This window comes from Melospiza georgiana, chromosome 4 (assembly GCF_028018845.1).
Source record: "Melospiza georgiana isolate bMelGeo1 chromosome 4, bMelGeo1.pri, whole genome shotgun sequence".
Taxonomy (NCBI): Eukaryota; Metazoa; Chordata; class Aves; order Passeriformes; family Passerellidae; genus Melospiza; species Melospiza georgiana.
The window spans coordinates 14,599,609-14,623,319 of record NC_080433.1 but is presented as its reverse complement, the minus strand read 5'-3'; the positions used below and the strand labels follow the sequence as shown (position 1 = coordinate 14,623,319).

The window sequence follows — 23,711 nt, the reverse complement described above, 5'->3', positions numbered from 1 at the left end:
AACTGATAGGACCTCATGCCAGCTCTGGGATACCTTTAATATTGAAAAGAGCTGCCAATGTTTATTATTTCACATCCAATTTGTTGCCATAAACAGTTCAGAAGCGAGTGATTAACTTCACATTAAAGGGGCTCTGCCAGCAAGGGAACAGAGCACGACAGAGGTGCCAGAGCCCGTGGCTTTGCTCCTGGCCTGTTGGGAATGCTTTCAAATCACACAGCACCAGAGAGGAGCAGAGCTGGAAGCAAAAAGCAGAATAAACTGAAAGCTGAACAGTGTGACCCTGTGTGCGTGTGTGTGTGTGTGTGTGTGTGTGTGTGTGTTATTATTGTGTCTTACTGGAACGCTGTTATTGCAAGCCCATCATGACATCATGATAATACTGCAGTCAAATCCATCATATTTTTGTAAAGGATCTCAAGGCTCTGGAATATTTTGACTAGAGGGATAAGCAAAGTCAATCTCCCATCTTCCACAGCTAACAAGAGCTGACCTTCTCTGAATTTCCTTTGAAGGTTGTACAGTGCAGCAATAAACATGTTTCATGCAACACATGAATCCTGAGTTGAGGAAAATAAGTTTTAGATTTACACATGGAAAGTGAAATGGAGGAAGGACAGGGAAAATAGACATCCAGTTAAACTCAGGACACTCACAACAAGTCTAACAGAAATGCCAGAAATGCCAGTAATCTGGGAACATGGATTTGAGAGATTATACCCCTTCCAATCCCACTGGTATGCTCTAGTCAGCTCCCTCTCCTCAAACAGGGAATCATCAGTGGTACTGAAGAGCCTAAGAAAAAATATTTCCATCATGACCAAGAGCTGCAAAAAGATACAATTATAATAAGCCTCCACTCCTGGAAGCAAGTTTTTACTTCATACAAATAATCCTTTCAGAGTCAAAACCATATATTTATTCTAGATAACAGATGCACTGCTGTTGCAAAATCAGGCTGTGCACTTGGTATAGCATTTGATCCAGCAAGCCCTAGCAACATTTTCTTCCCCCCATCGTGGGGAAGTCTGCATCTGTGCTGGAATAGGTTAGATAGCTACTTAAATATTTACTAAAGGAACTATATTATATGCTAAATATTTATAGAATGCATGGTATACTTCACAAAAGCAGTGAACTGTAGCTGTGGAATAATTGCATTTGGTTTATCTTAGGTATATGACTTTACTTTTGGAAATGTTCTTGAACAATGCAAAATGTGACATTTTTATAGCATGTGACAAATAGGAGCTTGTGTTAAAATCATATTTGGAATTGTAACTTTAGGACAGAGCATGTAGATCATTAAGAAGTCATTAAACAATCTTATCTTAATCTAGGGTGTAGATCCATATAAAACTGGAGAATGTGTAAGTTTTTATGTTTCAAATGATAAGATTATTTTAACACTGTGGTTTTTATGCGCTGGAAGTGTTAAATTTTTAATTGGGCACTCAAAATCATCTCGAGTGAGAGGGATTATCCAGAAATTAATTTCTTTTAGATAATACATCCCTTAAAGTTGAAGGAAAATCTTTGCAGAGGTAACAGTGACAGGAAGATTTTTGCAGCAGGGACCTGGATGAACGTGTGCAGAGATTCTTTTATACAAGATCCAGACCAAAAGCAGTGGAACCATGAGGTCCCTGCAGGTTCTCAACAGAGGAGCAGCTGAAGGTTGAGATTGGCACAAAACCTGGTGCCAGTGGCCAAACAGAGCTGGTTCAAACTCACACAGAAAAGGGAGTTCTCACTCCTAATTTCACTGGTGAAGTTCCACCAAGGTGGATTCATTCTGACTTGAGCCTGCTGAGGAACATTTCTTCATACCAAAAACCTCTGAATGCAACAGTGCCCACCTGACCCAGAACAGATTGAACTGACAACCACCTAGAACAAGTTCATGTGAAACACTGGCAGGGTTCTAGGAAAGGCTGCACATCTTTCCCTCCCTATCCACCACCTCTTGCTGCTGTAAAAATCCATTCTCTGCTGCAAATCAGTAGGATTCAGACTAGGATTAAGACTACTGCTCTGAGTATTACCCACTGGTTCCTTTTCCACAGAGATCACCTGCAAACCATGGAGATCTTTGATGGCAAAGCCTGGGAAGTGGTTTTTCTGAGATCCCCAAAAAAATATTATGCAATATTTTTCCAGGTCTTTGTAGGAAACGATCAACTAAATAATTTTCGCAGTTGTTAGCCCTTGTGGGATCCCATCAGTGTCACAGCACATCATCAAAATTGGTATTTCTTCTGCAGATTCGAGCCACAAATTTATAAGTCATTACTTGCAACAGAAAGGTAGTTTTAAGCGAATGAGGTAAAAGAACTTTGTGTCCTAAATATTCCTTAAGAGCTACTGCTGTCAGAGGACAAGGGACAGAGAGATGTGCACGGCTGCTCCCTTGTCCCAAAATCATCTCCAACATGCAAGGGATGTCCCAGTCACGGGAAACACAGGAGATGGGAGAGGAAATGAAAGGATGCAAAATGAGAAAATGTCTCTCAGCATTGGATAAAACAAACTCTGGCTTAAAGGAAGTAAAAAAGTGGGCAGATGGTGGATGGGCACCTGCACAAAAGGGGTGTGCATCCAAACCCAGGTTATCACTTTGTTGTACAGATATAGACCCTCTATTTCCAGGCACTTTTGTTTCTCTGTCTCTCTCCTTTTGAACATGCAGTGCTTCTGTTGCTACACTCCATGCTTAAATAAACCCCATTGCTGGGTTCTCCTGCGTCACACGATTCCTGTTTGCTGATCCCTGCACAACAGCTTTCAATGGACAGGACAAATAAAATGTATTTGCAGTTTCTTATCTGGAATAAGAAAGCATTGCACAAAAACTGTGGAGAGTTGAACTGGAAGAGCTGCAGTTCCACACTGGAAGTGAGGGTCTATTTCTGTCCAGATAACGTGGCTCAGAGGAAACCAACCCAATTTAATTTGTTCCATTGAGCAAACAGCACTTTCAAAGTTGCAAAGCCCTCAAGAGAGGAAGATACAAAAAGATGCTTAGTAAAATGTATAGAAACGGCTCAGGGTGTTGACTAGACCTTCTAGATGGCTAATTAGAAACACTTCAGAAGGCACTTAAGCACTGAACTTTTGAATTTGAGTCCGTTCTGAAGAGCCAGAAATTTAATGCCCCCATATTTAAGGCATCACAGACCATGTTAAAAAATCTTTGCCCCTTTTTTCCTATGGTGTCATTGCTGTACTTATCAGTGAACACTAAAATTACAGGGCGCTCTCCACCTCAATTCTTTTTCATTGCACCACAACATTTTCCTGACCATTGCCTTCATTCACTTTCAAAGATATTTGAATCCTGACAAAAAGACTGGCAGACTTTAGCATTAATATATGTGATCCATGCTTGCTGCAGAGGGTGGAATTCAAATCCCAAATTTTCTGCCTCTCAAGAAAATCACGAACTTCTGTGAAGACCTCCCACAGAAACCAGGAAAGAATTAATGGGCTGCTGAGTTCCTAATATGTCCCACCCTGTGGCACCTGAAGGAAGTAGGTGTTAGACTGGCAGGGAACAGCTTGACAGGTTGAATTTCCAGCTATTTATGGCAACTGACAGAGGGGCCTGCAGCCAAGGACGGCTGCTCCCAAGTCAAGCCTGCCTTTGGCACAGAAATCCTGGCAAAATGCAGTGATTTTTCTTGCTGCCAGTGACTTGGGGGTCTCTGATAGCAAGTGGGATGGAAGTATTTGCTGTTGTTTTTCTCCTTTCTGGCTTTTATTGATCACTGGAGGGGTGAGGAGGCTGCTGAGTGCTGGGCCCAGAAGGGGTGAACGGGTTTATGTTCCTGCGTGTTTACTTTGGACCTCAGGGGCCACGGAGAGAGTGGAACTTTTTATGCAATGCAGCTGGCAGGAGAAAAATCTCTCTGATTTGAGGGTGTTGGAGGGTGGATGGATCAACAAAAATTCAGAAGGAAACAATTTCAGAGTCACTATTAAATTATGCTGCTCGGGAAGGGGATGTTCTCTGGGCCACACTGATCAATTCTCACTCCTCAGAGTGGCAGGCAGCCTTCACAGCCAGCCTTGAAGAGCTGGACCAAGCTCCCAGTGAAACCACCCTGCCAGAAGAGCCCTGCCCAGGTCCCCCCAGGCAGGTACAGTTATTCCAGGCTGATGGACAGACAGACAGACACTCCTGTTTCACCAGCTGGTTTACAGCACTCAGAGGACGCAGCAGGAGCAATGTTCATTTCAGTACTCCAGTAGCTGAAACAGATTTCAAGATAAAGCAAGGGAATTAACATAGAGGAAAAGCAAGCTTGGACACACAGATTTTGGTGCATTGTACAGATGTTTAGACATCTTGGGGTAAATATTTTATTTTCTGAAAAACAGACAATTTAATTATCCCACATAAAACTTCACAACTGGTTTTTTTTTCTTTGGTTGGTTTTGGTTTGGGTTTTTTGGTTTCTTTTAGTTTTAGGGTTATATGGTTTTGGGGTTGGTTTTTTTTTTTGTGCTTTTTTCTTTTTTTTTTGCTTAAGCAAGTAACAAAAACTAGTTACCCATACAAACTGAAGAAAGAAGGGAGTTTATGTTTACTGGGAGATTTGCCAAGGCACAGGAGATTCAGCTTTAAGTCTATCCTCTTCCTCAAGGATTTCAAATCCCCATGTGGGACACACCCTTATCTTTCCTATAGAGGAAAACCACCCTGAGATGTTTTGTTCTCAAAAGGTTCCTGGAGCTGTTTCACCTTGCATGGAATATCAGCCAAAGTTCTAATCCTTGTAAAAATAAATCTTCTCTACTTGTATAAATTCACAGTAACACAGGGATGATGCCTGTCAGTCCCACATGACCGTACTCAGGTAATTTTGTTGGCTATGGCATTATCACAGCTTGTGGGAGAAGGATCTAATGCCTGGATACAAGATTTTTTTCTTTTTTTTGAGATGCTATTGTGCAAGAAAACAAGCAAATAAAAATCTCACAGCACCAGGGTATAAGGTAAAACACTTCAACCTCACCTCACACACCACATTTCTTGGTACAAGGAAACACAGATGTGCTTTGCTGGTCAGAACCAGAAGTATGAAAGCAATGTTTTCTCAGTGATTCCCCACCAGCATAATTGTAGAGATGTTCACCTTCTCCCCAGATATTCCTAGGAAAACATAATTCTCCTGATTTTTCAGAGCCACTGTATTTGATAAGCTTGTGTTAACACAATGGACATCTTCAGAGTGAAATTCAAACACCACAGATGGGGCATATCAGAGATCACACTGTGCCAAGGCTCTCCAAGCCTGTGCCTCTTCTTTCATCAGCCAGTTGTACAGTTAACATCCCTTTGGATTCTTTCAGAATTATCAAATTCACTCAATCATGTGCCTAATTCCAAGCTGGTTCTCTTTATTAACATCAAAGTCTTTGGATCAGGCTCTACTAGAAAAAAAAAAAAGAAAATTAGTTTTTCTACAAGGCTATTGTGCATTTTTATCAGGTCCACAATAGAGCTCTGTGACTCCTCTCCCTGCCTCACCTCTCATCACACACACATTAGCAGATAACATGACATTAAAGAGCCATCAGTGTCTCCAGGAAAGCTGCAGGAAGGTTTCTTGGCCTGCCAGGCAGCAGTTCTGATAAGGGATCACCTGCACAAGCAGCACATTCCTACCTCACTACCAACACTCTCTTCCAAATACAGATGCCTTGCCACAAATTACTGTGACTGAAAGGGTTTGGGATGTAGCAGAAGAGATGGGAAGAGGGAAAAAGGAGTTCTTATTTTAAAACCATTTCTGTCTGGTTCTGCAATTGAAAATTGCTTATGCCTGGAGGTTAAAGAGTGGCTGTCTCTAAGCATCTCTTTCCTAGATTAATCTCCACCCCTACCACCCAAAATCGTGTATTTATGGGCTCCACTGCAGTTATCATCAATCAATAATTTACAGCTTCAAGATACACATTCTCAAATGACACAGCTCTGCTCTTCATAATAAATCAAGGCCCTACCTGTGGGCAAAAACTTCCCTTACAACCAAATAAAAAGGCATTCAGTGGGATACCAGACAATTATAACAGTCCCAAAGTGGAAAAAGGAGATTGTTATAACAATATCCAAAGATGAACACAGAGCCCTTTTAACATCACCTCCAAAATCACTGCTCAATTGAAAGTGTTTTAACTTTAGTGAATGGTGTAAAACTTAAAATTAGTAAATTAACCCAATTAAATTAGTTAACTGCAAATTAGAGTAAGTTTCAGAGGAAATGAAGTAATGACACATTTTACATTTCAGGCCTTGCACAGCTGAAGTCATGTCCTTGAAGAGCTACAGATATTTCCCTGTTCTTGCACTGTTGAAATCCCTGATATTTTCAATACTAAGTACAGAAAAGTACTCAAAACTCTACAAAGCCATTTTTCAAAGCATGACTAATAAAAGTAAACCAGAAAGTTTATAGAATTAGTAATTTTGAAGATACTGAAAATTATTTATAAAAAGTGTTCTTATCACAAGACACACCCTTTAATACACCTGGAAAATATCAGAGAGTGGAAAATCACCTGAGTGAATAATCATAAATTTAAACTGAAAAGTGGAGGGAGGGAAGGATGATTCAGAGTTTGTGTTCACTGCTCAATCTTAAGTAATGTTGTAAGTACCAACAAACAGCAAAAACCTTTGCTAAGGTGCTGAATGTCTTTCTCTCCTCTTGAAGCATTTATAGGTTGAAGATGTTCAGCACATGATGTACCTGGGCACTCTAAAACTGGACCCTGTATAATCAGCCTTCCACTAGAAAAGCACAGGAATTGTAATGATTCCTGGTTTTCTGTTCTAATTGCAAAAAAGAAACCAAATCTTACTTTAGACACTGATATTCACAGGAAGCATCAGCATGTGTTTACTGGTAAGGTCACTGCTTTTAGAAAATAATCCATATAGCATGTATAACTAGGAGAGTGATTTTAAATCTGTGAATGCATGATCCCAATCAGATCACAAAATCCAGACTCCTTTTCCCAACTCCACTCTCCTTCTCAAGAAATAATAAAAAACAACAACCTAGAGGTTGCACTAAACTAGGCTCAAAGCTGGTTTAGATGGAAATCACAGTCTGAGAACAGCTGTAAAGGGGTTTAAATTTTCTGTCTGAGAACATGAGCGCTGGCTCCTAAGCCTTACTGTGGGGCTAGGGAGCCACCCTTTGGTCACTGCTCTAAGTGCAAAATCCATTTATTCACACTGACAGCTTCTGCCCTCTGAGGAGGGCTCTTGATGAACACCTATAAATTTGCTGGACTTGCCAACAGGTGTTCCAAGGATGTCTCTGGTTTAGCACTATTTACAGAGTGTATCTTACCTCACAGGGACGGCAGGGAGGAATAACTTCTGCATGTGGGGGGGCTTTGAGCATGTTATGTGCTAAATAAACAAAAAATGTTATTATATTCCGTGCCCTCCATTGTCCATCCTGTCACAGACACAGATCAATTCCCACAAACTGAGTGCCTGCAGTATCACTTCTCACTGAAAGGAAACTGAACATTTGTAGCTTTGTAGGTTTCTCTTCCCAGAGCCCAAAACTGACTAAGTGAAAAGGTTACACCTGAATTACAAACTACTTAGTGACAGACAGACAGACACAGATGAGTGTGAAAAGGAGAGCAACACACAGAAAAAAACCAACAAACTGCTAGCATATGATTTCAGCACAATGGGCTGGACACTGATGTAGAAAGGCAAAATCCTCAAAGAACGTAAAACACAGATATTAAGCTCAAGAGAGGTCGGCCGACAGGGCAGAAAGGGAAACCCATGGAAAGCAGCCAGAGAGATTAAACTTAAGCCCCACAAAACTCCTATTTCACATTGAAAACCACAAACCATTCCCAGAAAGGAAGAAACTTTTATGCTCCCTCTTAGCCTTGATGTGAGCAACCTTCTCAAATGCTTCTGCATTTTTCGAGGAGGGACTGAGTTCCCAGAGTTTGCTGTTTACTCCTCCCCCAGGACTTTGGGGGCTGCTGTTCTTCCTTTCAACTCAGGATCATCCTCTGCCATAACCAGCTTTTGCTGGTCAGTATCACAGGGAACCAGTCCATGAGGCTGAGAAGATAAAAGTGGAGATATAAAGCACTGGATAACCCAGACACAGCAGGAAAGCAGCGGTCTGGAGGATGGATCCAGACTTGGGAACACCAAGACCAGGAAACTTAGATGAACCACAGATTGTTGGGTGACCAAATAGAAAAAAAGAAAGAAGGAAGGAAAGAAGGAAAGAAACAGGCTGGAAATAGTCATTAGTTCAAATTACAGGTAATTAGCAGAGTTTGAAGTAATTAGCACTTGCTGAAGCTGTCTGAATAGCCAAGGAAGTGGCAGTGACAGCACTGACAACAAATGCACTTCACAGGAACTCAGGAATTCTTTCAATCACTACATACCAGATGACCCTTGTGTTCCCACAAGATCAACATTCCTACTCACTCACTTTTGGAGATGCAGATGCCAGGAGCTGGAAGGATCACTCCAGCTGATGTGATGGAGTCCTCATGGTAAGTTTGGAGCAACATGAAGACAACAGAGGAATTTCCAGTTGATCAGACTGCAAGGACTCTTTGGCTACTTCTAAAATCAAGAAATTTCAAATTTCCTCCCACCACCAGAGAAAGGAGAGCACACCAGATCACTGCACAATTCCACTGGCTAAAAAGTAGTGCTTTAATTATTCTGTTAGTGGCTCTCAGACACTTCTCCTTGCCCCAAAATATAAAAAGTGAATATGGAGTATAAAACTGATAGAAAGAAAATAAACAGGGCACAAGACAGTCATTACAGTGTTTGGTTTCTTTCCTGAGGTATGGGGCCACACACACTGCATACTTTTCTGTAAAGGATTTTGTTTAAAAAAAACCATTTATTTTTATTTCAGCCTGTAGTAATGGAGTACACTTAGATTCTTACACTAATTAATGCTACCACTAAATTAAACACCAGTTTTGATTTGTGACTGCAGTACTGTCAGATGTCAGTGTAGGAGGCATTTGCACCATGGACTGACAAAAGGGTCTGACTGTATTTATGGTCAGACACAGCTTTGTCTTCTGCATTTGAGCAGGTTTTCAAGGTGGTCACTTGACTGCTGGAAGTTGAAACCAAGACAAACCCAGTGTGGAAAGGCCTCTTCTGAAAAAGAGTAATCACACCAAGAAGATGATGTCATAGCTTTTGGAATTACGACTGCACTAAGAAATGAATGCGTTTGAAAGGTCTTGATTTGATATACCCCATTGCAAACCCAGGAGTGACAGAGTTTCTTGGTTAATTTGCTAGGAAAAAGAATATTGTGAGTTGGTTGTGATTCCCTCCACCAACATTGGTCACAGTTGAATCACAGTACTGAATCTGGAACTGAAATGAAATTTAGGAAAGCAAGTAGCATAATGTGACTGAGATAATTTATCACCAGACTATGGCACCCTGCTTATATTTATTCTGAAACACTTCTGGAAGAAGCATCTTATGAAAATCACCTAATTATTCCATTGCAGAAGAGTAATTGTGTGGTCTGATACCGCTGTCAAAACACAGCAGTTACACAATGCCTTCAAAGGAAATAAAAACACATCAACATGGACTTAACTAATTGAAGTATACAGAGCTGAGTGGCAGGCACCAGTTTGGGCTGAGGCAGGACATTCTCCACCAGGCTGCAAAATTTCCACCCAAAAAGGTAGATCTCAGAGACCCAAAATACCTTGTGTTGTGGTTGTTTTCATCCTGAGAGTGTTCAAACACAAATGCCCTCATTCTGGAGAAGCTTCCTGGGATTTTCTGTTTGGGTTGCTACAGGTGATTGGAAGCACAAAGATTAATGTGTGAGCAGGGACTGGCAAGGCACTTTAAGACTGATAACCCTTTAGCAAGAACAGATTTCATTCAAAACTGTGGAAAAGCAAGCAATTACAGGCATCCTGAGGGAACCATTGCTGCCTCATCCTCTGTACAACAGACCCCTGTCTTCAAAAGAAGATTCAGACTCCTGAATTCTAATGGAGAAACAAAAAAGACATCTCCACACATTAAGAATGAGTTCAGGTGCTTTAAACCTCATCTTAGGTGGATGAACAGCTGGTGCAGAACCAGCATCCCTGCAATGTGTTCAGCACATCTCTAACCTGGCTCTTCTCCTGGTAGGCCAGAGCTGCTTTTCCTCTCCTTGCTGTGAGGACACACTCTCCAGAGCTGGGCAGGCACCTCAAGCAGACCTTTTGCACTTGTGAGCTGCAAGGAGAAAAGGGGCCAATCCTGGCTGCAGTTCTGTCAGGCAGGAGGCAGGAACTGGGAGAAGCTCCTGCAGTGTCCACTGGAGATCCCCACAGAGGAGTGCTCAGTGACCACCTTACAGTGCCCTGTACACAAGTACAGCACTGTGTGGCAAACCTGAGGCAGCCTTCCCTGGTGACACAAGAAAGAGCCAACACTCAATGTCCCTGCTCTGGGGGACGTGTTCAGGGGGTAATTTATGAGAGCCAAGCCTTCCATGCATGTCCCACAGGAGGGTTACCAACCAGGATGTGCCTGGAGCAGGATCACCCCTGCTCAGGGACATCTTCACAACACGCAGCTTGCTGCCAGCTGCAATGTGATCTTTAAAACTCAGTTTTAAGTACCACAGAACACAACGAGGTAACTAAGACTCAAACGTTTATGACAATTAGGGAACTCCACCCTTTGAATAAAAAGCCTTTTTACTTCTATCTTAACAGTAGCAAGAAATGCTGCCAACTTCCATTAAAGGAGCATCTACTTTGCAATCAGCAACTGCAGCCTCTAGTTAATTCCTACCAGTCCCTGGCAAAGCATTGCACTACAAACAATTCAGAGAAAGTTCTTGATGGGACCCCAATTGCTGGCACCTTTGAGAATCTCACTTGCTACCATGGAAGAGATAAAAATGGGACAGTATAGAGAATCTGAAACAGTGTGCATTTGACAGAACATTGCTTGAGTAAAAACTGTACTTTGAAAGAAATAAATCCTTGTGATTTTGATTATACTAATTATTTACTTTATTGAATTGTTTCCACTTTTAAAATGTATATGTTTTGTTCTACACTGTCTACTAAGACAAAGAATAAAACCAGACTGATCAGTTTTGCCTTTGGGACTCCTGTATCAGTTGCCAACACAATAATTTTACGTTTAAATTGCAAACAATACCTGGTGAAATTTTAATCCAAACTAGTAAAATTTTCAAATCCACATCTTCAAACTGTTTCTGGAAGCATTTCGCTTCATACTGAATTCTGAAACCTTTTTAGAGAACAGAATCAGTATTTTATGCCTGCATTATGCAACCAGATGACATTCTGAAAACGGAATTATTCAAAGGGAGCAATATTTTATCAAAAAAACATAATGAACTGAAAAGAAAACCCTCGTGCTGCTACACTTTTCGCCCATCAGGCAAATACATAGAACAGATCAGAATGTTCTGTCCAAAGGCTGGGAAGCGTCCCAGGGTCTCCCAAGTGTCCGTGAAGATGTTGTACTTCAGGAAGAGACGCTGCTCCAAGCTGGAAGACAGAGTAATATTCCTACTCAAGATATAGACTCCATCGTTGTGGAGCGTGCAAGTCAAGTTAAGGCCGGATTTGGAAGAGTTCTCGTTGAGGTAGAGCCACTCTTTGGTGGCGATGTTGTAGGACTGCACGGTCAGCACGTCCTCGCTGGGGCTGGATCTGTGGCCGGGCCCTGGCTCCAGGATGCAGCCCCCCACCAGGTAGATGGTCTCCTCCACAGACAGCATCTGCTGCTTGCGCACGTGCACGTCGCACAGCTCCAAGTTGGTCCAGGAATCAGAAGTGGGGCAGTACTGCAGGATGCTCATGTTCCTGCCTGGAACACAGAGGAGACGTTCACAAGTCAATAATTCTGTCACAAGGCACCACGTGCAGAAGTTTTTTCTCTCCTACAAAGCGTCCCAGCCTTTCCTGCAGATCTCTCACACCACACACTTGCAGGGCAAGCCAGGGAAGAAATAGCGATCACTGACAACTGCAGCTCTTTGCCCTTGACAAGAAACTTCGAACGTTCTGTTCCTTGGCACAGGGAAAAAAATGAGGCTACTTCTGGCACATTACATGATGTAAATTGTCTGGGCCCCCAGATTTTAGCAGAATCTAATCCCTCCCTTTCAGCTCATGCTTTTAATTTTGTCTCTGATTGATACATAAGTATTTTTTTACAAAGAGGGAAATGGAGCAATATTCTCATCTCCACAAGTGGTCACAGATGAATCAAACTATCATGAAGAGAGTACACTTCATTAATGGCTGCCAAGTGATGATTTATCATCCAGGCTTAATTCTGATACATCATATTTCAGTCCACGTTTCAGTTACATTTTCATGTTTCATTACTTTTAACATTTCATCACTTCGCATTTCAGTTCCAAAGTTTTATGGAATAAAATTTGTAAAGCTGGTTAAATTTCAGCAAGTGGTCTGGATGACCTAAGGGCACTTTATAAAGAGAGAAACACACATTGTCAAAATCATCTAAGAACCAGGAAATCATCTCCATAATTCACAACTCAGTGTGTGCATGTGTTTGCAATAGTGTTATTCCACAAAACTGTTACAATGCCACCCTGATTAATGGTGCAGAGAAGACCCTGGCTGTGCCCAAGGCTTCACTGAATTATCACAGAATGCACACGACGCAATAAATTCAGTCTCTCTCAAGTCTCTGGAGACCTGAGCTCAAATCCAAGCTCAAGTGACAAGCAGGAACAGGTTTGCAGACTCTAGACAGGTCTTTTATTAAATCTCCTCCATGGTACCAGTCTGTCCTGCATGATGGCTTCTAGATGAGCTCCCAGGGGGAAGAGCAGACAGGGACACACTGACAGGTTCTGTGAGGGCACAGGTATAAATAGCCAGAAATATAACTGGACTGTCGTGAATGAAGTGCATCAGTGGCATGATCAGGGAGGTGCTGCTCCATCCAGCATTTGCACCCTGATTATTTTCATGGCAGTGCTCTGTGAAACTACAGCTCTACATATAGATGACCTTTGTCTACAAACAACCTATCATTCTCTGACTCAGTAAGGGGAGGAGAAGTCCCAGTTAAGTTTTATGACTATCTATAGCAGTAAACTTCCATGGAAAATGTGCTATTTGAGAGGAGGTGTATGAAATAGAAGTCCATTTCAACATGGCCCTCACATGCTCAGTTGACAGTCTCGGTCTTTTATATCCACTGAAACAACAAGAAAACCCCCAAACAAAACCCACAATACAAAATATGAACACTACAGCGTGTGACATGGAATTTCTATTAGGATCTAGGTTCAGAAGTGAGAGCTGTAGACTCAAGAGAGGGACTTTATTCAAGAGGTGTCATTATAATTTACAGTGGGAAATTCCAGATCCTGCCATCTTTTGGAAAGTGTAGTCTCAGGAGAATGCTCTACACAAATTTAAAAAACAGCCCACAAAATCTACCAAAACTGAGGTATATACAGAAATACCAAAAATTACTAAAAATAACATAATAAAAAAAACCCATTAATTGCTGCACGTGTTTTATGTAGTAAAGGTAGCAAACCAGCATATAAACCTTAGTGTTTCTCATATCTTTAGGTCTTAACACTTTCTGACATCAGCATACTTCAGAAGGAAAATGACCAGTGTAACTGTGGCAATTCTGGTGTCTAAGTCTGCTACCAGTGTGTCTTTTATAAAATTATTCAGAGGCTCAAATCTGCGCAGAAGTTTGTTCTAACATCAGTTCAGTTTTGCTTGCAGTCCTGTCTGTAAAAGCTGATCTGTCTTCTAATTTCATTCTCTGCTTGGAAAGAAAGCCTTAAAACTGCTGTGGTCAACTGAAGTGGGCAAAGGCCAAATTCAAACTTACAAAATCCTGGTAAATACTGAACATTTGACATGTTTAAAAAATTGACTTCTAAAGCTCTGAGAAAACGTCTTCCTCCCAAAAATATGGCACTATGCACTTAAGGAATGAACAAATGGCAGCTTTTTTTTTAACTGAACTTATTTCCCCACTAGATAAAAGAAAAGTAATTGTCAGAAGAGAATGAAACTTTAAATCCTCCCCTCTGTATAGTGTCTGCAGAAAATTTGGTACAGAAATTAAATAAGCTGAAAGTGTTGGTTCTTGCTTCTGCTTTTGATTATTCTGTTATTAAGGTACAACTTGAATTTGCCTGTGAAGTGCTGAAATACTGTAGTGAAAAGACCATGATATCTATTAATACATGAGAAATATTAAGGCAGGCAGATATTTTTTATTAATTATTCCTTCTGACAGTCTAAACCAGGTATTTAAAAAGGAAACAAAGTATATCTGTTGAGACCTCTCTCTACTGTGTGATCAAAATCTAAGAAAAGGGGTAGTGGCTAAGCTGGGTGCTGAAGTACCCATCAGCTTGTTCTCTGCAAGCAACAGGCCACAGGTCCACAGAGGCTCTGAAAAAAAAAATAAAATACCTGATTCTTCTCGGATAGAGCTATTATTTTGTTTTGTTTATTTCACCAACAATTTTCTACCAGCAATTTATTTCTTTGTGTTTTAATCAGCATTATGCAGCCTTCTCCATGAGGTCAAAAGCTTTCGTGAAGAACAGCAGAAAATTATCTGGGCCTTGGAAACAACCAGTAAAAAGCAACAAGAACTAACAGCAAACTTGTTACCTCGTGCAGTGTATCCTCCAATAACGTAGATCTTGCCCTTGCATTCACAAGCTGAGAATTCTGCAAGAGGGTTTGGCATGGACGCCACAAAATTCCACCAGTCGTTCTCCGGGTTGTAGCACTCCACGTTGGAAAGGGACTGGCCACCGATGGCATAGAGCTTCCCACTGACAGCCAGCAGCTTGAAGTTGGACCTGAAAGAACAGATTGCAGCACTGAAATGAGGTGCATCCATGGGCAGAAACACAGAGGGAAGTTCCTCCTACCCAGGCTCTGACAGACTCATCACCACTCACATCTTTCTTGAGGTGTCTGCAGCATCTGAACTCTTCTGTACCAGCCCAAAATGCTGTAACTACACTGCAATTACTCAGGACAGTAACCAGTGACAGTTTGAATGGTATTGATGATGCTGCTGAGACTGAGGAATATTTTATTTTGTATTTCAGTCTGTGCCAGTTCAGCTCTAGATGTTCAGTTAATCACTATGCTCAGCACACAGGTCATTTTTATCAGGCTTTTAACAATGTGCCATCGGTAGAGAAAAGTGCATTACATGGACACACAGAGAAAGATGTAATTTCAGTTAAAATTGCAGAAATTTCAAACAAGGCTTGATGGATGCCTAGAAGGCATACTTATTTGACTCTCATTAATAACCCTAATAAAAAAGCAATTTAAAGTGGAACACATTGAATCCTGTTCAGCAAAAGAAAGAAGAGAGAATCCCCTGTAGCCTACTCAGCATTAAACTACTAAATACATCCTCTGAAGCAATATCTATCTGTAAATTATGTTCTACCCATAGCTAAACAAAAATGACATTGCACCCCATGAGCAATGCCCTCCAAATGGGTAATTTATTTCTTAGTCTGTTCCACTATGCTCTCAAAATTCACACATGGCAAAGGACAACTTCCTGATTCTGAAGCACGAGAAGTCTCCTATCTCACACCCTGAAGGTAACACAGACAGAAACAAATGGCCCATGGGTGTTAGAGGTGCAGATCTGGAGGAAGAACCTGGAGGATGTGAAGACAGAACTCCTGTATGCTGCTCTTCCTTCTAGCTAGGGAGGCTGGTCTAACAAAAGATGAGCTTTCCCTCTCCCCAGGAACAGTCTCATTGCCTAGAAAGGTTGTTCCTTCTCTTCTGCTGAGCCAACTGAGATTTTACCACTGCTATCCCAATTAACTGGATGTGTGGCAGTCCCTGGAGTGCACCAGCTCAGCACAAAGCCAAACAGGGAACTGTGTTGTGTCTAAAACTGAAATGGTGCTTCAGACCTGCTGGGTAGCAAAGGGAGTACCACCCTGCAGGAATCCAACATTCAAAACTTACTGCTAAGTACTTTTGCAGGATTTTGTCTGGATAAAATGAACCCTGCCTAGCTGCAGATTGCTCTGCAGCTTCTTTTATTAAATCTATTTGGAAAAAGGATTTGTTTCCAGATGGAATCACTTTGTTCTTGTCAGCCTGATACAGCTTTGGAAACTAAAACGCTCCTTTGAAGGAATTAATTGCTTTTTATTCTTATTTTTTCCCCTGACATCTACGATTAGGTCAGTCTGTTCATATTCCCTCAATAGCAATTATGCTTTCCATTTCAGAGAATCTGGAATAACATGGCAATCAAAAGCAGGTATGAAATGAGGATAACTATTTGCAAAACATTATTATTTTGAAAACAATATACCTATTGCAAAAGTTAGGACCGAGAAAAAATTTCCACAAATTAACAAAGGGGCAAAACCACTGGGAAAGTTATCTATTGAAACAAAAACAGGACAACTTTCAGCTTTAAATAATCTAAAAGGAGGCCACAAACCTTTGCATCAGTCATTTAACCACTTCCAAACACTCGTTAAAATGGATGACATTCAGTGGAGGTATCTCAGATTTATGGAATTCACTAACAATAAGGTTCATTTTACTCAAAAGTAGCTGCAAGTATCCACCAGCACACTTCATATGAAAGTTTGGACAATGGCTCAATATGTTATGAAAAACTTCTGCCATTCACCTTTCCATGCCAGTAACAGCAGGTGTCTTTATGGAGAGTGCACATTAGGAAATATTTAGTGCATTTTTAGTCTCTTTTCATGTGTGGCAGCAGCTGGAAACAAGGAAAGCAAACACTGAGCAGGCAGCCAGCTCTCCACAACCAACTGTTCCATGGACCACAGCCTGGAAACAGCAGGGCGCCGAATCAGACAGATTCCACCACGACAGAGCTCCACTCACACCTGTGACTTGTCTAAACCTGAGGGACCAAGATGTACTTCCCAAAAACCAGGCCTAGAGGGTCCCTTCTTGCTGGGACAAGCTGAGATATGAGCTGTCTTCTGCTGCCCCCACTGACTCTGAACAGGAGCCCAGGAACAGCAGTGAATGGGAGCTGTGGGGTTTCACCATCGCTCAAAATCCATTCTTCACTCAACAAAGTACAAAGTGCTGGCGCACAAAGGAAGGAAAATATAACAATGAATGCAAAGGAGCTGGAGCAGAGAGGCTTTTAGCATGGAAGATAACATTCCATAGCTTCCCAAATCTCCCATGGCTCTGCATTGTGCTCAGTGTATCTGCAGGAGCCCATGGGGGCAGCAGCTATGAAGGACACACACAGTTCTTGTTCACTGGCAATCTCACTTAGGGTACAACAAAAAGAGTTAGCCCAGATACTGGGGAGGACTTTCTGATCAGAAGGGTGGCTAAACATGGGAACAAGAGAGCTGGGAGGATGATTCCAGTGTAGGTTGGAATCTACACTGCTGGAATATTTCAAGAGCGAGTTAAATATGTATTTATTTGCAAGGTAGCCTAGGTCCTGCTGCAGAACATGAGCCTTGGAGTAACCAGCATTGTTTCTTCCTGCCAAATGATGAATTTAACCTTAAAATTTCTCAAAAATCAGATGAACTGTTTATTCTAGAGTTAAAGCACTTACAACATAGACAAGGAACCGTGAAAACACAGTTATGGTGCAATTCCAAAGTGTTTTACATATTATCAATGAGTTCCTTTTTCTCCCTTTTTTATATTGCTTATGTGAATTTACAGAGTACACTGCATCAAACATTTAGCTTTAGAAGTGTGTGATACATTTGTGGTAAGTAAGGTGTGGATGGTTGTAAGTTAAAAAAATTTTGAAGTCTATTTTCTTCCATCACAGAAGAATTGTGAGCGAATTAAAAAAAAAAAACAGTAAAAAATGGGGAAGGAGAAGATCTCCTGAACAAGCAGTATTCCCTAGAATCATCATCTCCTACACTTCTGTAAGAATCCTGAGAGTGGCAGTGGTTCAGGTACAGATTGCTCACAAAAATCATGTTCCATGTGCATAATTCCAGCCTGGGCTTAAATAGGTCTTCCAGGCCTGGGAGATTTACCTGCCATGAGTGGGAAGGTTCTAAAGGAAAACAGAAGTAGAATATAACTGGCACATGCAGCAGAAATCCTATGAGTATATAATTTTTAAATAGTAATTTTCACCAGACAGTGTTCACTTAAAAAAAAGGAAAATGTTTGGAAAGGTATTCAAGGACATTACTGAAACACTTTGTTACCTTCTTGACTCCAGAGACCAGATCTTGGGCAACGCTAACATGGAGCTGCTTCTATTTAAAAGTTCAGGTCATTCTCTGTCTTGAGAATTCCAAGTACAGAAACACGTCTAGAATGAAAAGGTCTAGAAAACCTGATCTGCTGTGGACTATTTGTGATCAGCACTGGATTTAGCACTCAGACGATGAGAAATTCCACGCTCAGCCAAAGGCTTCCTTGGTGAGCCTGAGCACATTATTTTAGCTCCCTTGGGTATGCATAAATTGGGAATAACACTCTCTGAAGCTCCTGGGGGATATCACAAGAACATTATACAGGACTTGGCTCTTGTGAAAAAGTTTGAAATTAAAGTAATAAGACCTGTACACCTAAAAAGAAAGCCAACAGTGAAGACCCAAACCAGAATGACTGCTAAACATTCAGGTGACTTTTGTCTTCTGCTTAGAAGTAACTTAGAAGTGTTTCATCTAAGCATGAGGAGATTACAACAATGGAAATAATTAATGATAAAAACTCCATAGAACTTGAAAGGTTTTTTAAGGGCAGAAAGCTCTTATATGAAGAGTAGAGCAGCAAAATTATATCCATAACTCCTCAGCCTTCCTTTGAGGCCAACACATGTGGTCACTCATGCAGGACAAATCCAGATCCTCTGCAGTCTGAAGTCAAACCAACTTCAATGGAAACTAGAGCCCTCCCTGAAGGTATGTCGAATTTCATCCATGGGATGTAATTGTATCAGCTGATATAAATTCATTTGCCAGACAGTCACATGGCTGTAATTCCTAAGCAGAAGGCTGGGCAACCACCCTGCTTATTTTACTACAGCATAACAAAACTAAAAATACAATGCCAAGAGAACTGCAGCTCCAATTGCAGCACAGATGTGTGGCAGACTGGCATCAGCACTGCACATGCAGCATGCAAACCCATTATGTTAAAAATGATGCTTCTCCTGGCTCCTAGGACACAGGCCACCTCTCCCTGCCACAAAGCACCCAGCAGGTCATCAGGGAGCTGACATGTTATGTCAGATAGAAAAAGTAACAATTAACTGCAGAGCTGAGACTCTGTGAAGCTGGTAAAATCAGAAATGTGTGTTGTGAAGGGGTCAGCTGAGTTTTCATGAAAAAAAAGTTCCCCCAGTTACTCAGGGAACAACGTCCTCACTGCTACTTTGCAGGTGTAATTCTGGGGACTTTTTGGCTTGCAATAACTACAGGGAATTTAAGAATAAAGACTATTCAAAAAATACTGCAGAAAGGCAGCAGGCAAATGGGTAAATGGCCAGTGTGAAATTCTAGTCTAAAGGTGTCACAGACATCTTTTATGAAAAATCTTTTTAAGATTTTTCCTCTTGAGAAGTTGAGAAGCTTCAAGAACAAAATGTAAACAATGATTATCTGCTGCTGTAGAATGCAACAGGTGCATCTGTGATTGGTCTCATGTGGTTGTTTTTAATTAATGGCCAATCATAGTCAGCTAGCTCAGACTTTTTGTCCGAGCCACAAGCTTTTGTTATTATTTTTTCTTTTTTTATTCTTAGCTATTTTTTGATGAAATTTTTTCTTCTTTTAGTATAGTTTTAATATAATATACATCATAAAATAATAATAAATCAGCCTTCTGAAACATGGAGTCAGATCCTCATCTCTTCCCTCATCCTCAAACCCCTGTGAACACAGTCACATAAAGGAACACCTTGCTGCCAACTGTGATGGGTTTGAAGATTAAGTTGATGTGGCAATGTCATAGAAAACAGTAATAGGAGAAAATATCCACGTGTTTATTTCAAGTATAATGATTATACATCCTAGCAAAAACAAAAAAAGGGAAAGTGTGGAGGAAAAAAGGCTGATCTAGAGTTTGAATACACAAACTGTAAGGTGCAAAAAGGGCCTCGAAGAGGTTATTTTTTAAAAACCCACGTTGCAGAGTCAACATACATAGTAACAGCTCTCTTGCTAAAGACATGAGAGAAGCAGAACCTCGTGATTTGATCAATGTGGCACTTCTGTGATCAATTTCCATAGGAGACACTGTGTGGGCTGACCCCACCCTGCTTTTCTAGTGAGTCCAAGTGCTCCCAACCCCGTTCACACAGGTCCAGCTGTCGAATTCAGTTAGCTAAAACATCTCTGTTCCCCAGGCACCTCAGGGAACTCTGCTACAGGCTCAGCCTCTAAGAAAGGTCTGTAAGAAAAGGTGTTTGTAGTGCTTAAAAGCCAAACATTCATTTTACAGATGAAACTTTTCCCAGCGCCGTTCCAAGCAGTCAGAAACCCTGAGAAAAATGGTTTCTGATCAGTTGAGATGACTGATTAGGGAAGTGATTATTTTAGTAAAATAAAATTCTCACAATACAAGAAGTGGGGGGGACAAAAAATGTGAAATGGGAAAGACTTAATTTTAGGTCTAATCCCTGTTTTGAGAGGGTTTAGGCGGTAAAAGCTAAATAGAACCAGGAATAGAGACTGCAGTTTAACTACCCAAAGCATTTATGCCAACAGCTTGGTTCTCTGTGCATGCTCTTTCAGTTCACTGGATAGAGAAGAGGATTTCCATTCTACAGTGAATTTTGGCCTCCTTACTTTTTCTTATTTTAGAGAGAAAAGATAAAATTTAAGATACTTTTACTAAAATGGAAACAAAGAGGAAGTTCATGTTGGAAACAAAGCCAGTTTGTTCAGTGAAATGAAAGCTTTTGTTTTTATAACTCCAAAGTGTGGTTAAGGTAGAGGAGCCACAACCTTGGCCAGGGACAAGGCCTTCCCTCTTGGGCCCTCCTCAAGGCTAGGTCTCTATTACTCTTTCAAATATAAATTATACAAGTGTTTCTGAATGCAAACTAAAACATCAATGTGTAATAAACAGTTCAAAAGGATAAAGGTAAAAAAAAAACTGTCAAAACAATGAATGATTCCCAGATCCAAACATTCCCATCAAGTGAGAAATTTCTCACCATCTTCCTGACGTTTTTCTGGTATTTCACTGAAGTGCAGGCCTAAAACATTCAGATTTTTATGAAATGGACAACTGCTGTAACGAAATGGTTTTGGCCATCTCCAGCTCTGGTATAGCCTGTACATCCCTGCTAAGAGCAAGAAAACTTGTCACATACTTATGTGAAAAGTGCATATTATATGGCTCTAGGCAGATATTTACCATATGTATTTTTATGTATTGATTACTAGTGCTGTATTAACATTTTATTAAGATGATAAATGTAGTCTTATAGTTAAAAGGTAACTTTTGTAGTTAAAATAAGAACTATGTTAGTGGGATTTTTTTAAGAAAGGAAATGAGGCATTTGCACCAGACAGCAGCCCCAGGACACCTAAATCTTTCAGAGAAAAAGAACTTATTGTCCTCTTATAAGAAGAAATGAACTTCTTCCCGCCTCGAAGGCGCTGTTAGGATTCAGAGGAAGAAGTTGAGGATGACCAGACAGAATCCTGTATTTGAATGGAATTTATGCATCATGTATGAAGTGTATGAATATGCAACAGGCTATTGTTTTTAAGGGTTAATCCTCTGTTAACGGGTGTCCTTTTTTGGGCTCATGCTGCCCAGAAAAAGGTACCCGGCTGTCCGTAACTCTTTGTCTTTATTCTCTCATATTGTCCTAATTCAATCTGTCCAAATTATTATTACTCTAATTGTATTACAATTTTTATAACCATTTTATTACTATTAAACTTTTAAAATTTTAAAAACAAGCGATTGGCGTTTTTCACTCTTATCTGGAGTTACAACACACCAAAAAGAAAGCGGGAAAGGAGTTTTCTCATTGGGTTTGTTTGGTGGTTCAGAGCCCAGAGAGGTTTGTTAGTCCCATGTGAGTGAACAGGATCTACCTCAACACCAGACACGGACACACACCAGGGAGCAGAGGTTACCTCTTCTGGTTCATCGAGGCCAGCTGGCTCCACTCGTTCAGGCACGGGTTGTAGCAGTGCGCGGCCGAGATCTCCTGGCTGGTGATGCGGTAGCCGCCGACGATGAACAGGTAATTGTCCAGCGTGGCCGAGCCGTAGCCGCGGACGCTCACCAGGTCGGCGGGCAGGTTGTTGGCCAGCGGCAGCCACCGCTGCGCCTCCTCGTCGTAGCGGAGCATGGCCCAGGGCGCGTCCCCCGCGGGGTGACAGCCGGCGGGCAGCCCCGGCGGGCCCATGAAGTCCCCGAGCAGCACCAGCGTGGCCGTGCCCCTCATGCGCCGCTCCCGCAGCTGCTGCTGCAGCGCCGGGGGCAGCAGGAGGTGCGGGCGGGCGTCGGGCCTGCGCAGCACCTGGTGGTAGTGGGCGGCCATGAAGTCCAGGCAGGCGTCGTGCAGGTCCTGCAGGCCGTACACCTGCGCCAGGCGGTGCAGCTCGAAGCAGTTGCCCAGGCGCACCTGCGACAGCAGCAGCCGCAGCAGGGGCGTGACCTGCAGGTAGGACGCGGCCTCCACCAGCTCCTCCAGCAGCGGCGGCTCCTCCTCGCCGCCCTCCTCCTGCTCCAGCCTGGCCAGGCAGGACGTGTTGATGAAGTCCAGCACCAGCTCCAGCCCCAGGGCGCTCAGCCCCCCGCGCAGCAGCTGCTCCTCCTGGCCCTGCCCTGCCTCCCGCATGCCCGAGCGGTAGAGCGCTCGGAAATAGTCGCTCTGCTCGATCAGCTTCCTCTTGCACACCGGGTAGCACTTGTCCCCCAGGCGGATCTGCACCACCTCCTCCCCGGCACCGGCCCCATCCCCTGCTTCCCCTGCCCGCTCCTCTTCCTCCTCCTGCTGCCGCCGCCGCCGCCGCTCCGCCAGGGACATCGCTGACCGCGGGCCCAGCCGCGCCTCAGCCCGGCCGGAGCCGCCGCGCCGGCTCCTCCTCCGCGGCCGGGCCGGGCCGGGATGGGCGGAGCGGCCCCGGGATGCCGGGAGCGCTGCCGCCGCTCCGGCCCTGCAAGGAGCGACAAGGGGAAGCGAAAAAAAAAAAAAAAAAAAAAAAAAAACCTCAACCGCACACAACGCACAAAGGGAGGAAAGAGAAAAAAAGCCCGAAAAAGGCAATGTTTGAGCGCTCCGGCGCTGCCCGCCGGGGGGGCCGGCAGGGCATCCCTCGGGCCCTGCCAGGGTGGGTGTCCGGGGCACGGTGGAAAGGCCGGTGCTGGGTTCCAGGGCACAGCCCCGAGGCGCAGCGATCCCCCCTGGCGCTCCCCTCTCCTGATTTGGGCCGGGATCGCAGCCGCAGCCGCAGCTCTAACCCCTTGCCATAAATGTACCGCTGCATCCCTGGCCGGGGGCAGCATTCCCCAGGCACTCCCGCAGGGAAAAAGCAGCGGGAGAGCGGCACAGGCAGCCTGGTGCCGTCGCATCCCCGCTCTGCCGCACCCCTTCCCCAGCTGAACTCTCGCCCTGCACGGCCAGAGCGGCTCAGGGACCCGGGGATGGC

At 42.8% G+C, this 23,711-nt stretch overlaps 1 protein-coding gene across 1 annotated transcript; it reads right to left on the bottom strand.

Moving 5' to 3' along the window:
- Nucleotides 1-11,052: 11,052 nt before the first annotated feature.
- Nucleotides 11,053-23,089, bottom strand: KLHL42 (kelch like family member 42). Its single transcript, XM_058022687.1, has 3 exons — nt 22,191-23,089; nt 14,728-14,921; nt 11,053-11,905 (listed from the first exon to the last, which is right to left on the bottom strand). Exons 1-3 carry the CDS (start codon nt 23,087-23,089, stop codon nt 11,454-11,456), a joined length of 1,545 nt encoding a protein of 514 aa, XP_057878670.1. The 3' UTR covers nt 11,053-11,453.
- Nucleotides 23,090-23,711: the final 622 nt, after the last annotated feature.

What these genes read in the sequence shown, in the direction of transcription:
- KLHL42 (XM_058022687.1), bottom strand. Translation starts at nt 23,089, where the DNA reads ATGTCCCTGGCGGAGCGGCGGCGGCGGCGGCAGCAGGAGGAGGAAGAG. An exon ending in GCCTCGATGAACCAGAAGAG is followed by an intron (nt 14,922 to 22,190) that starts GTAACCTCTGCT and finishes CTGTTCTTTCAG; the next exon opens with GTCCAACTTCAAGCTGCTGG. An exon ending in TGGAGGATACACTGCACGAG is followed by an intron (nt 11,906 to 14,727) that starts GTAACAAGTTTG and finishes TCTGTGTTCCAG; the next exon opens with GCAGGAACATGAGCATCCTG.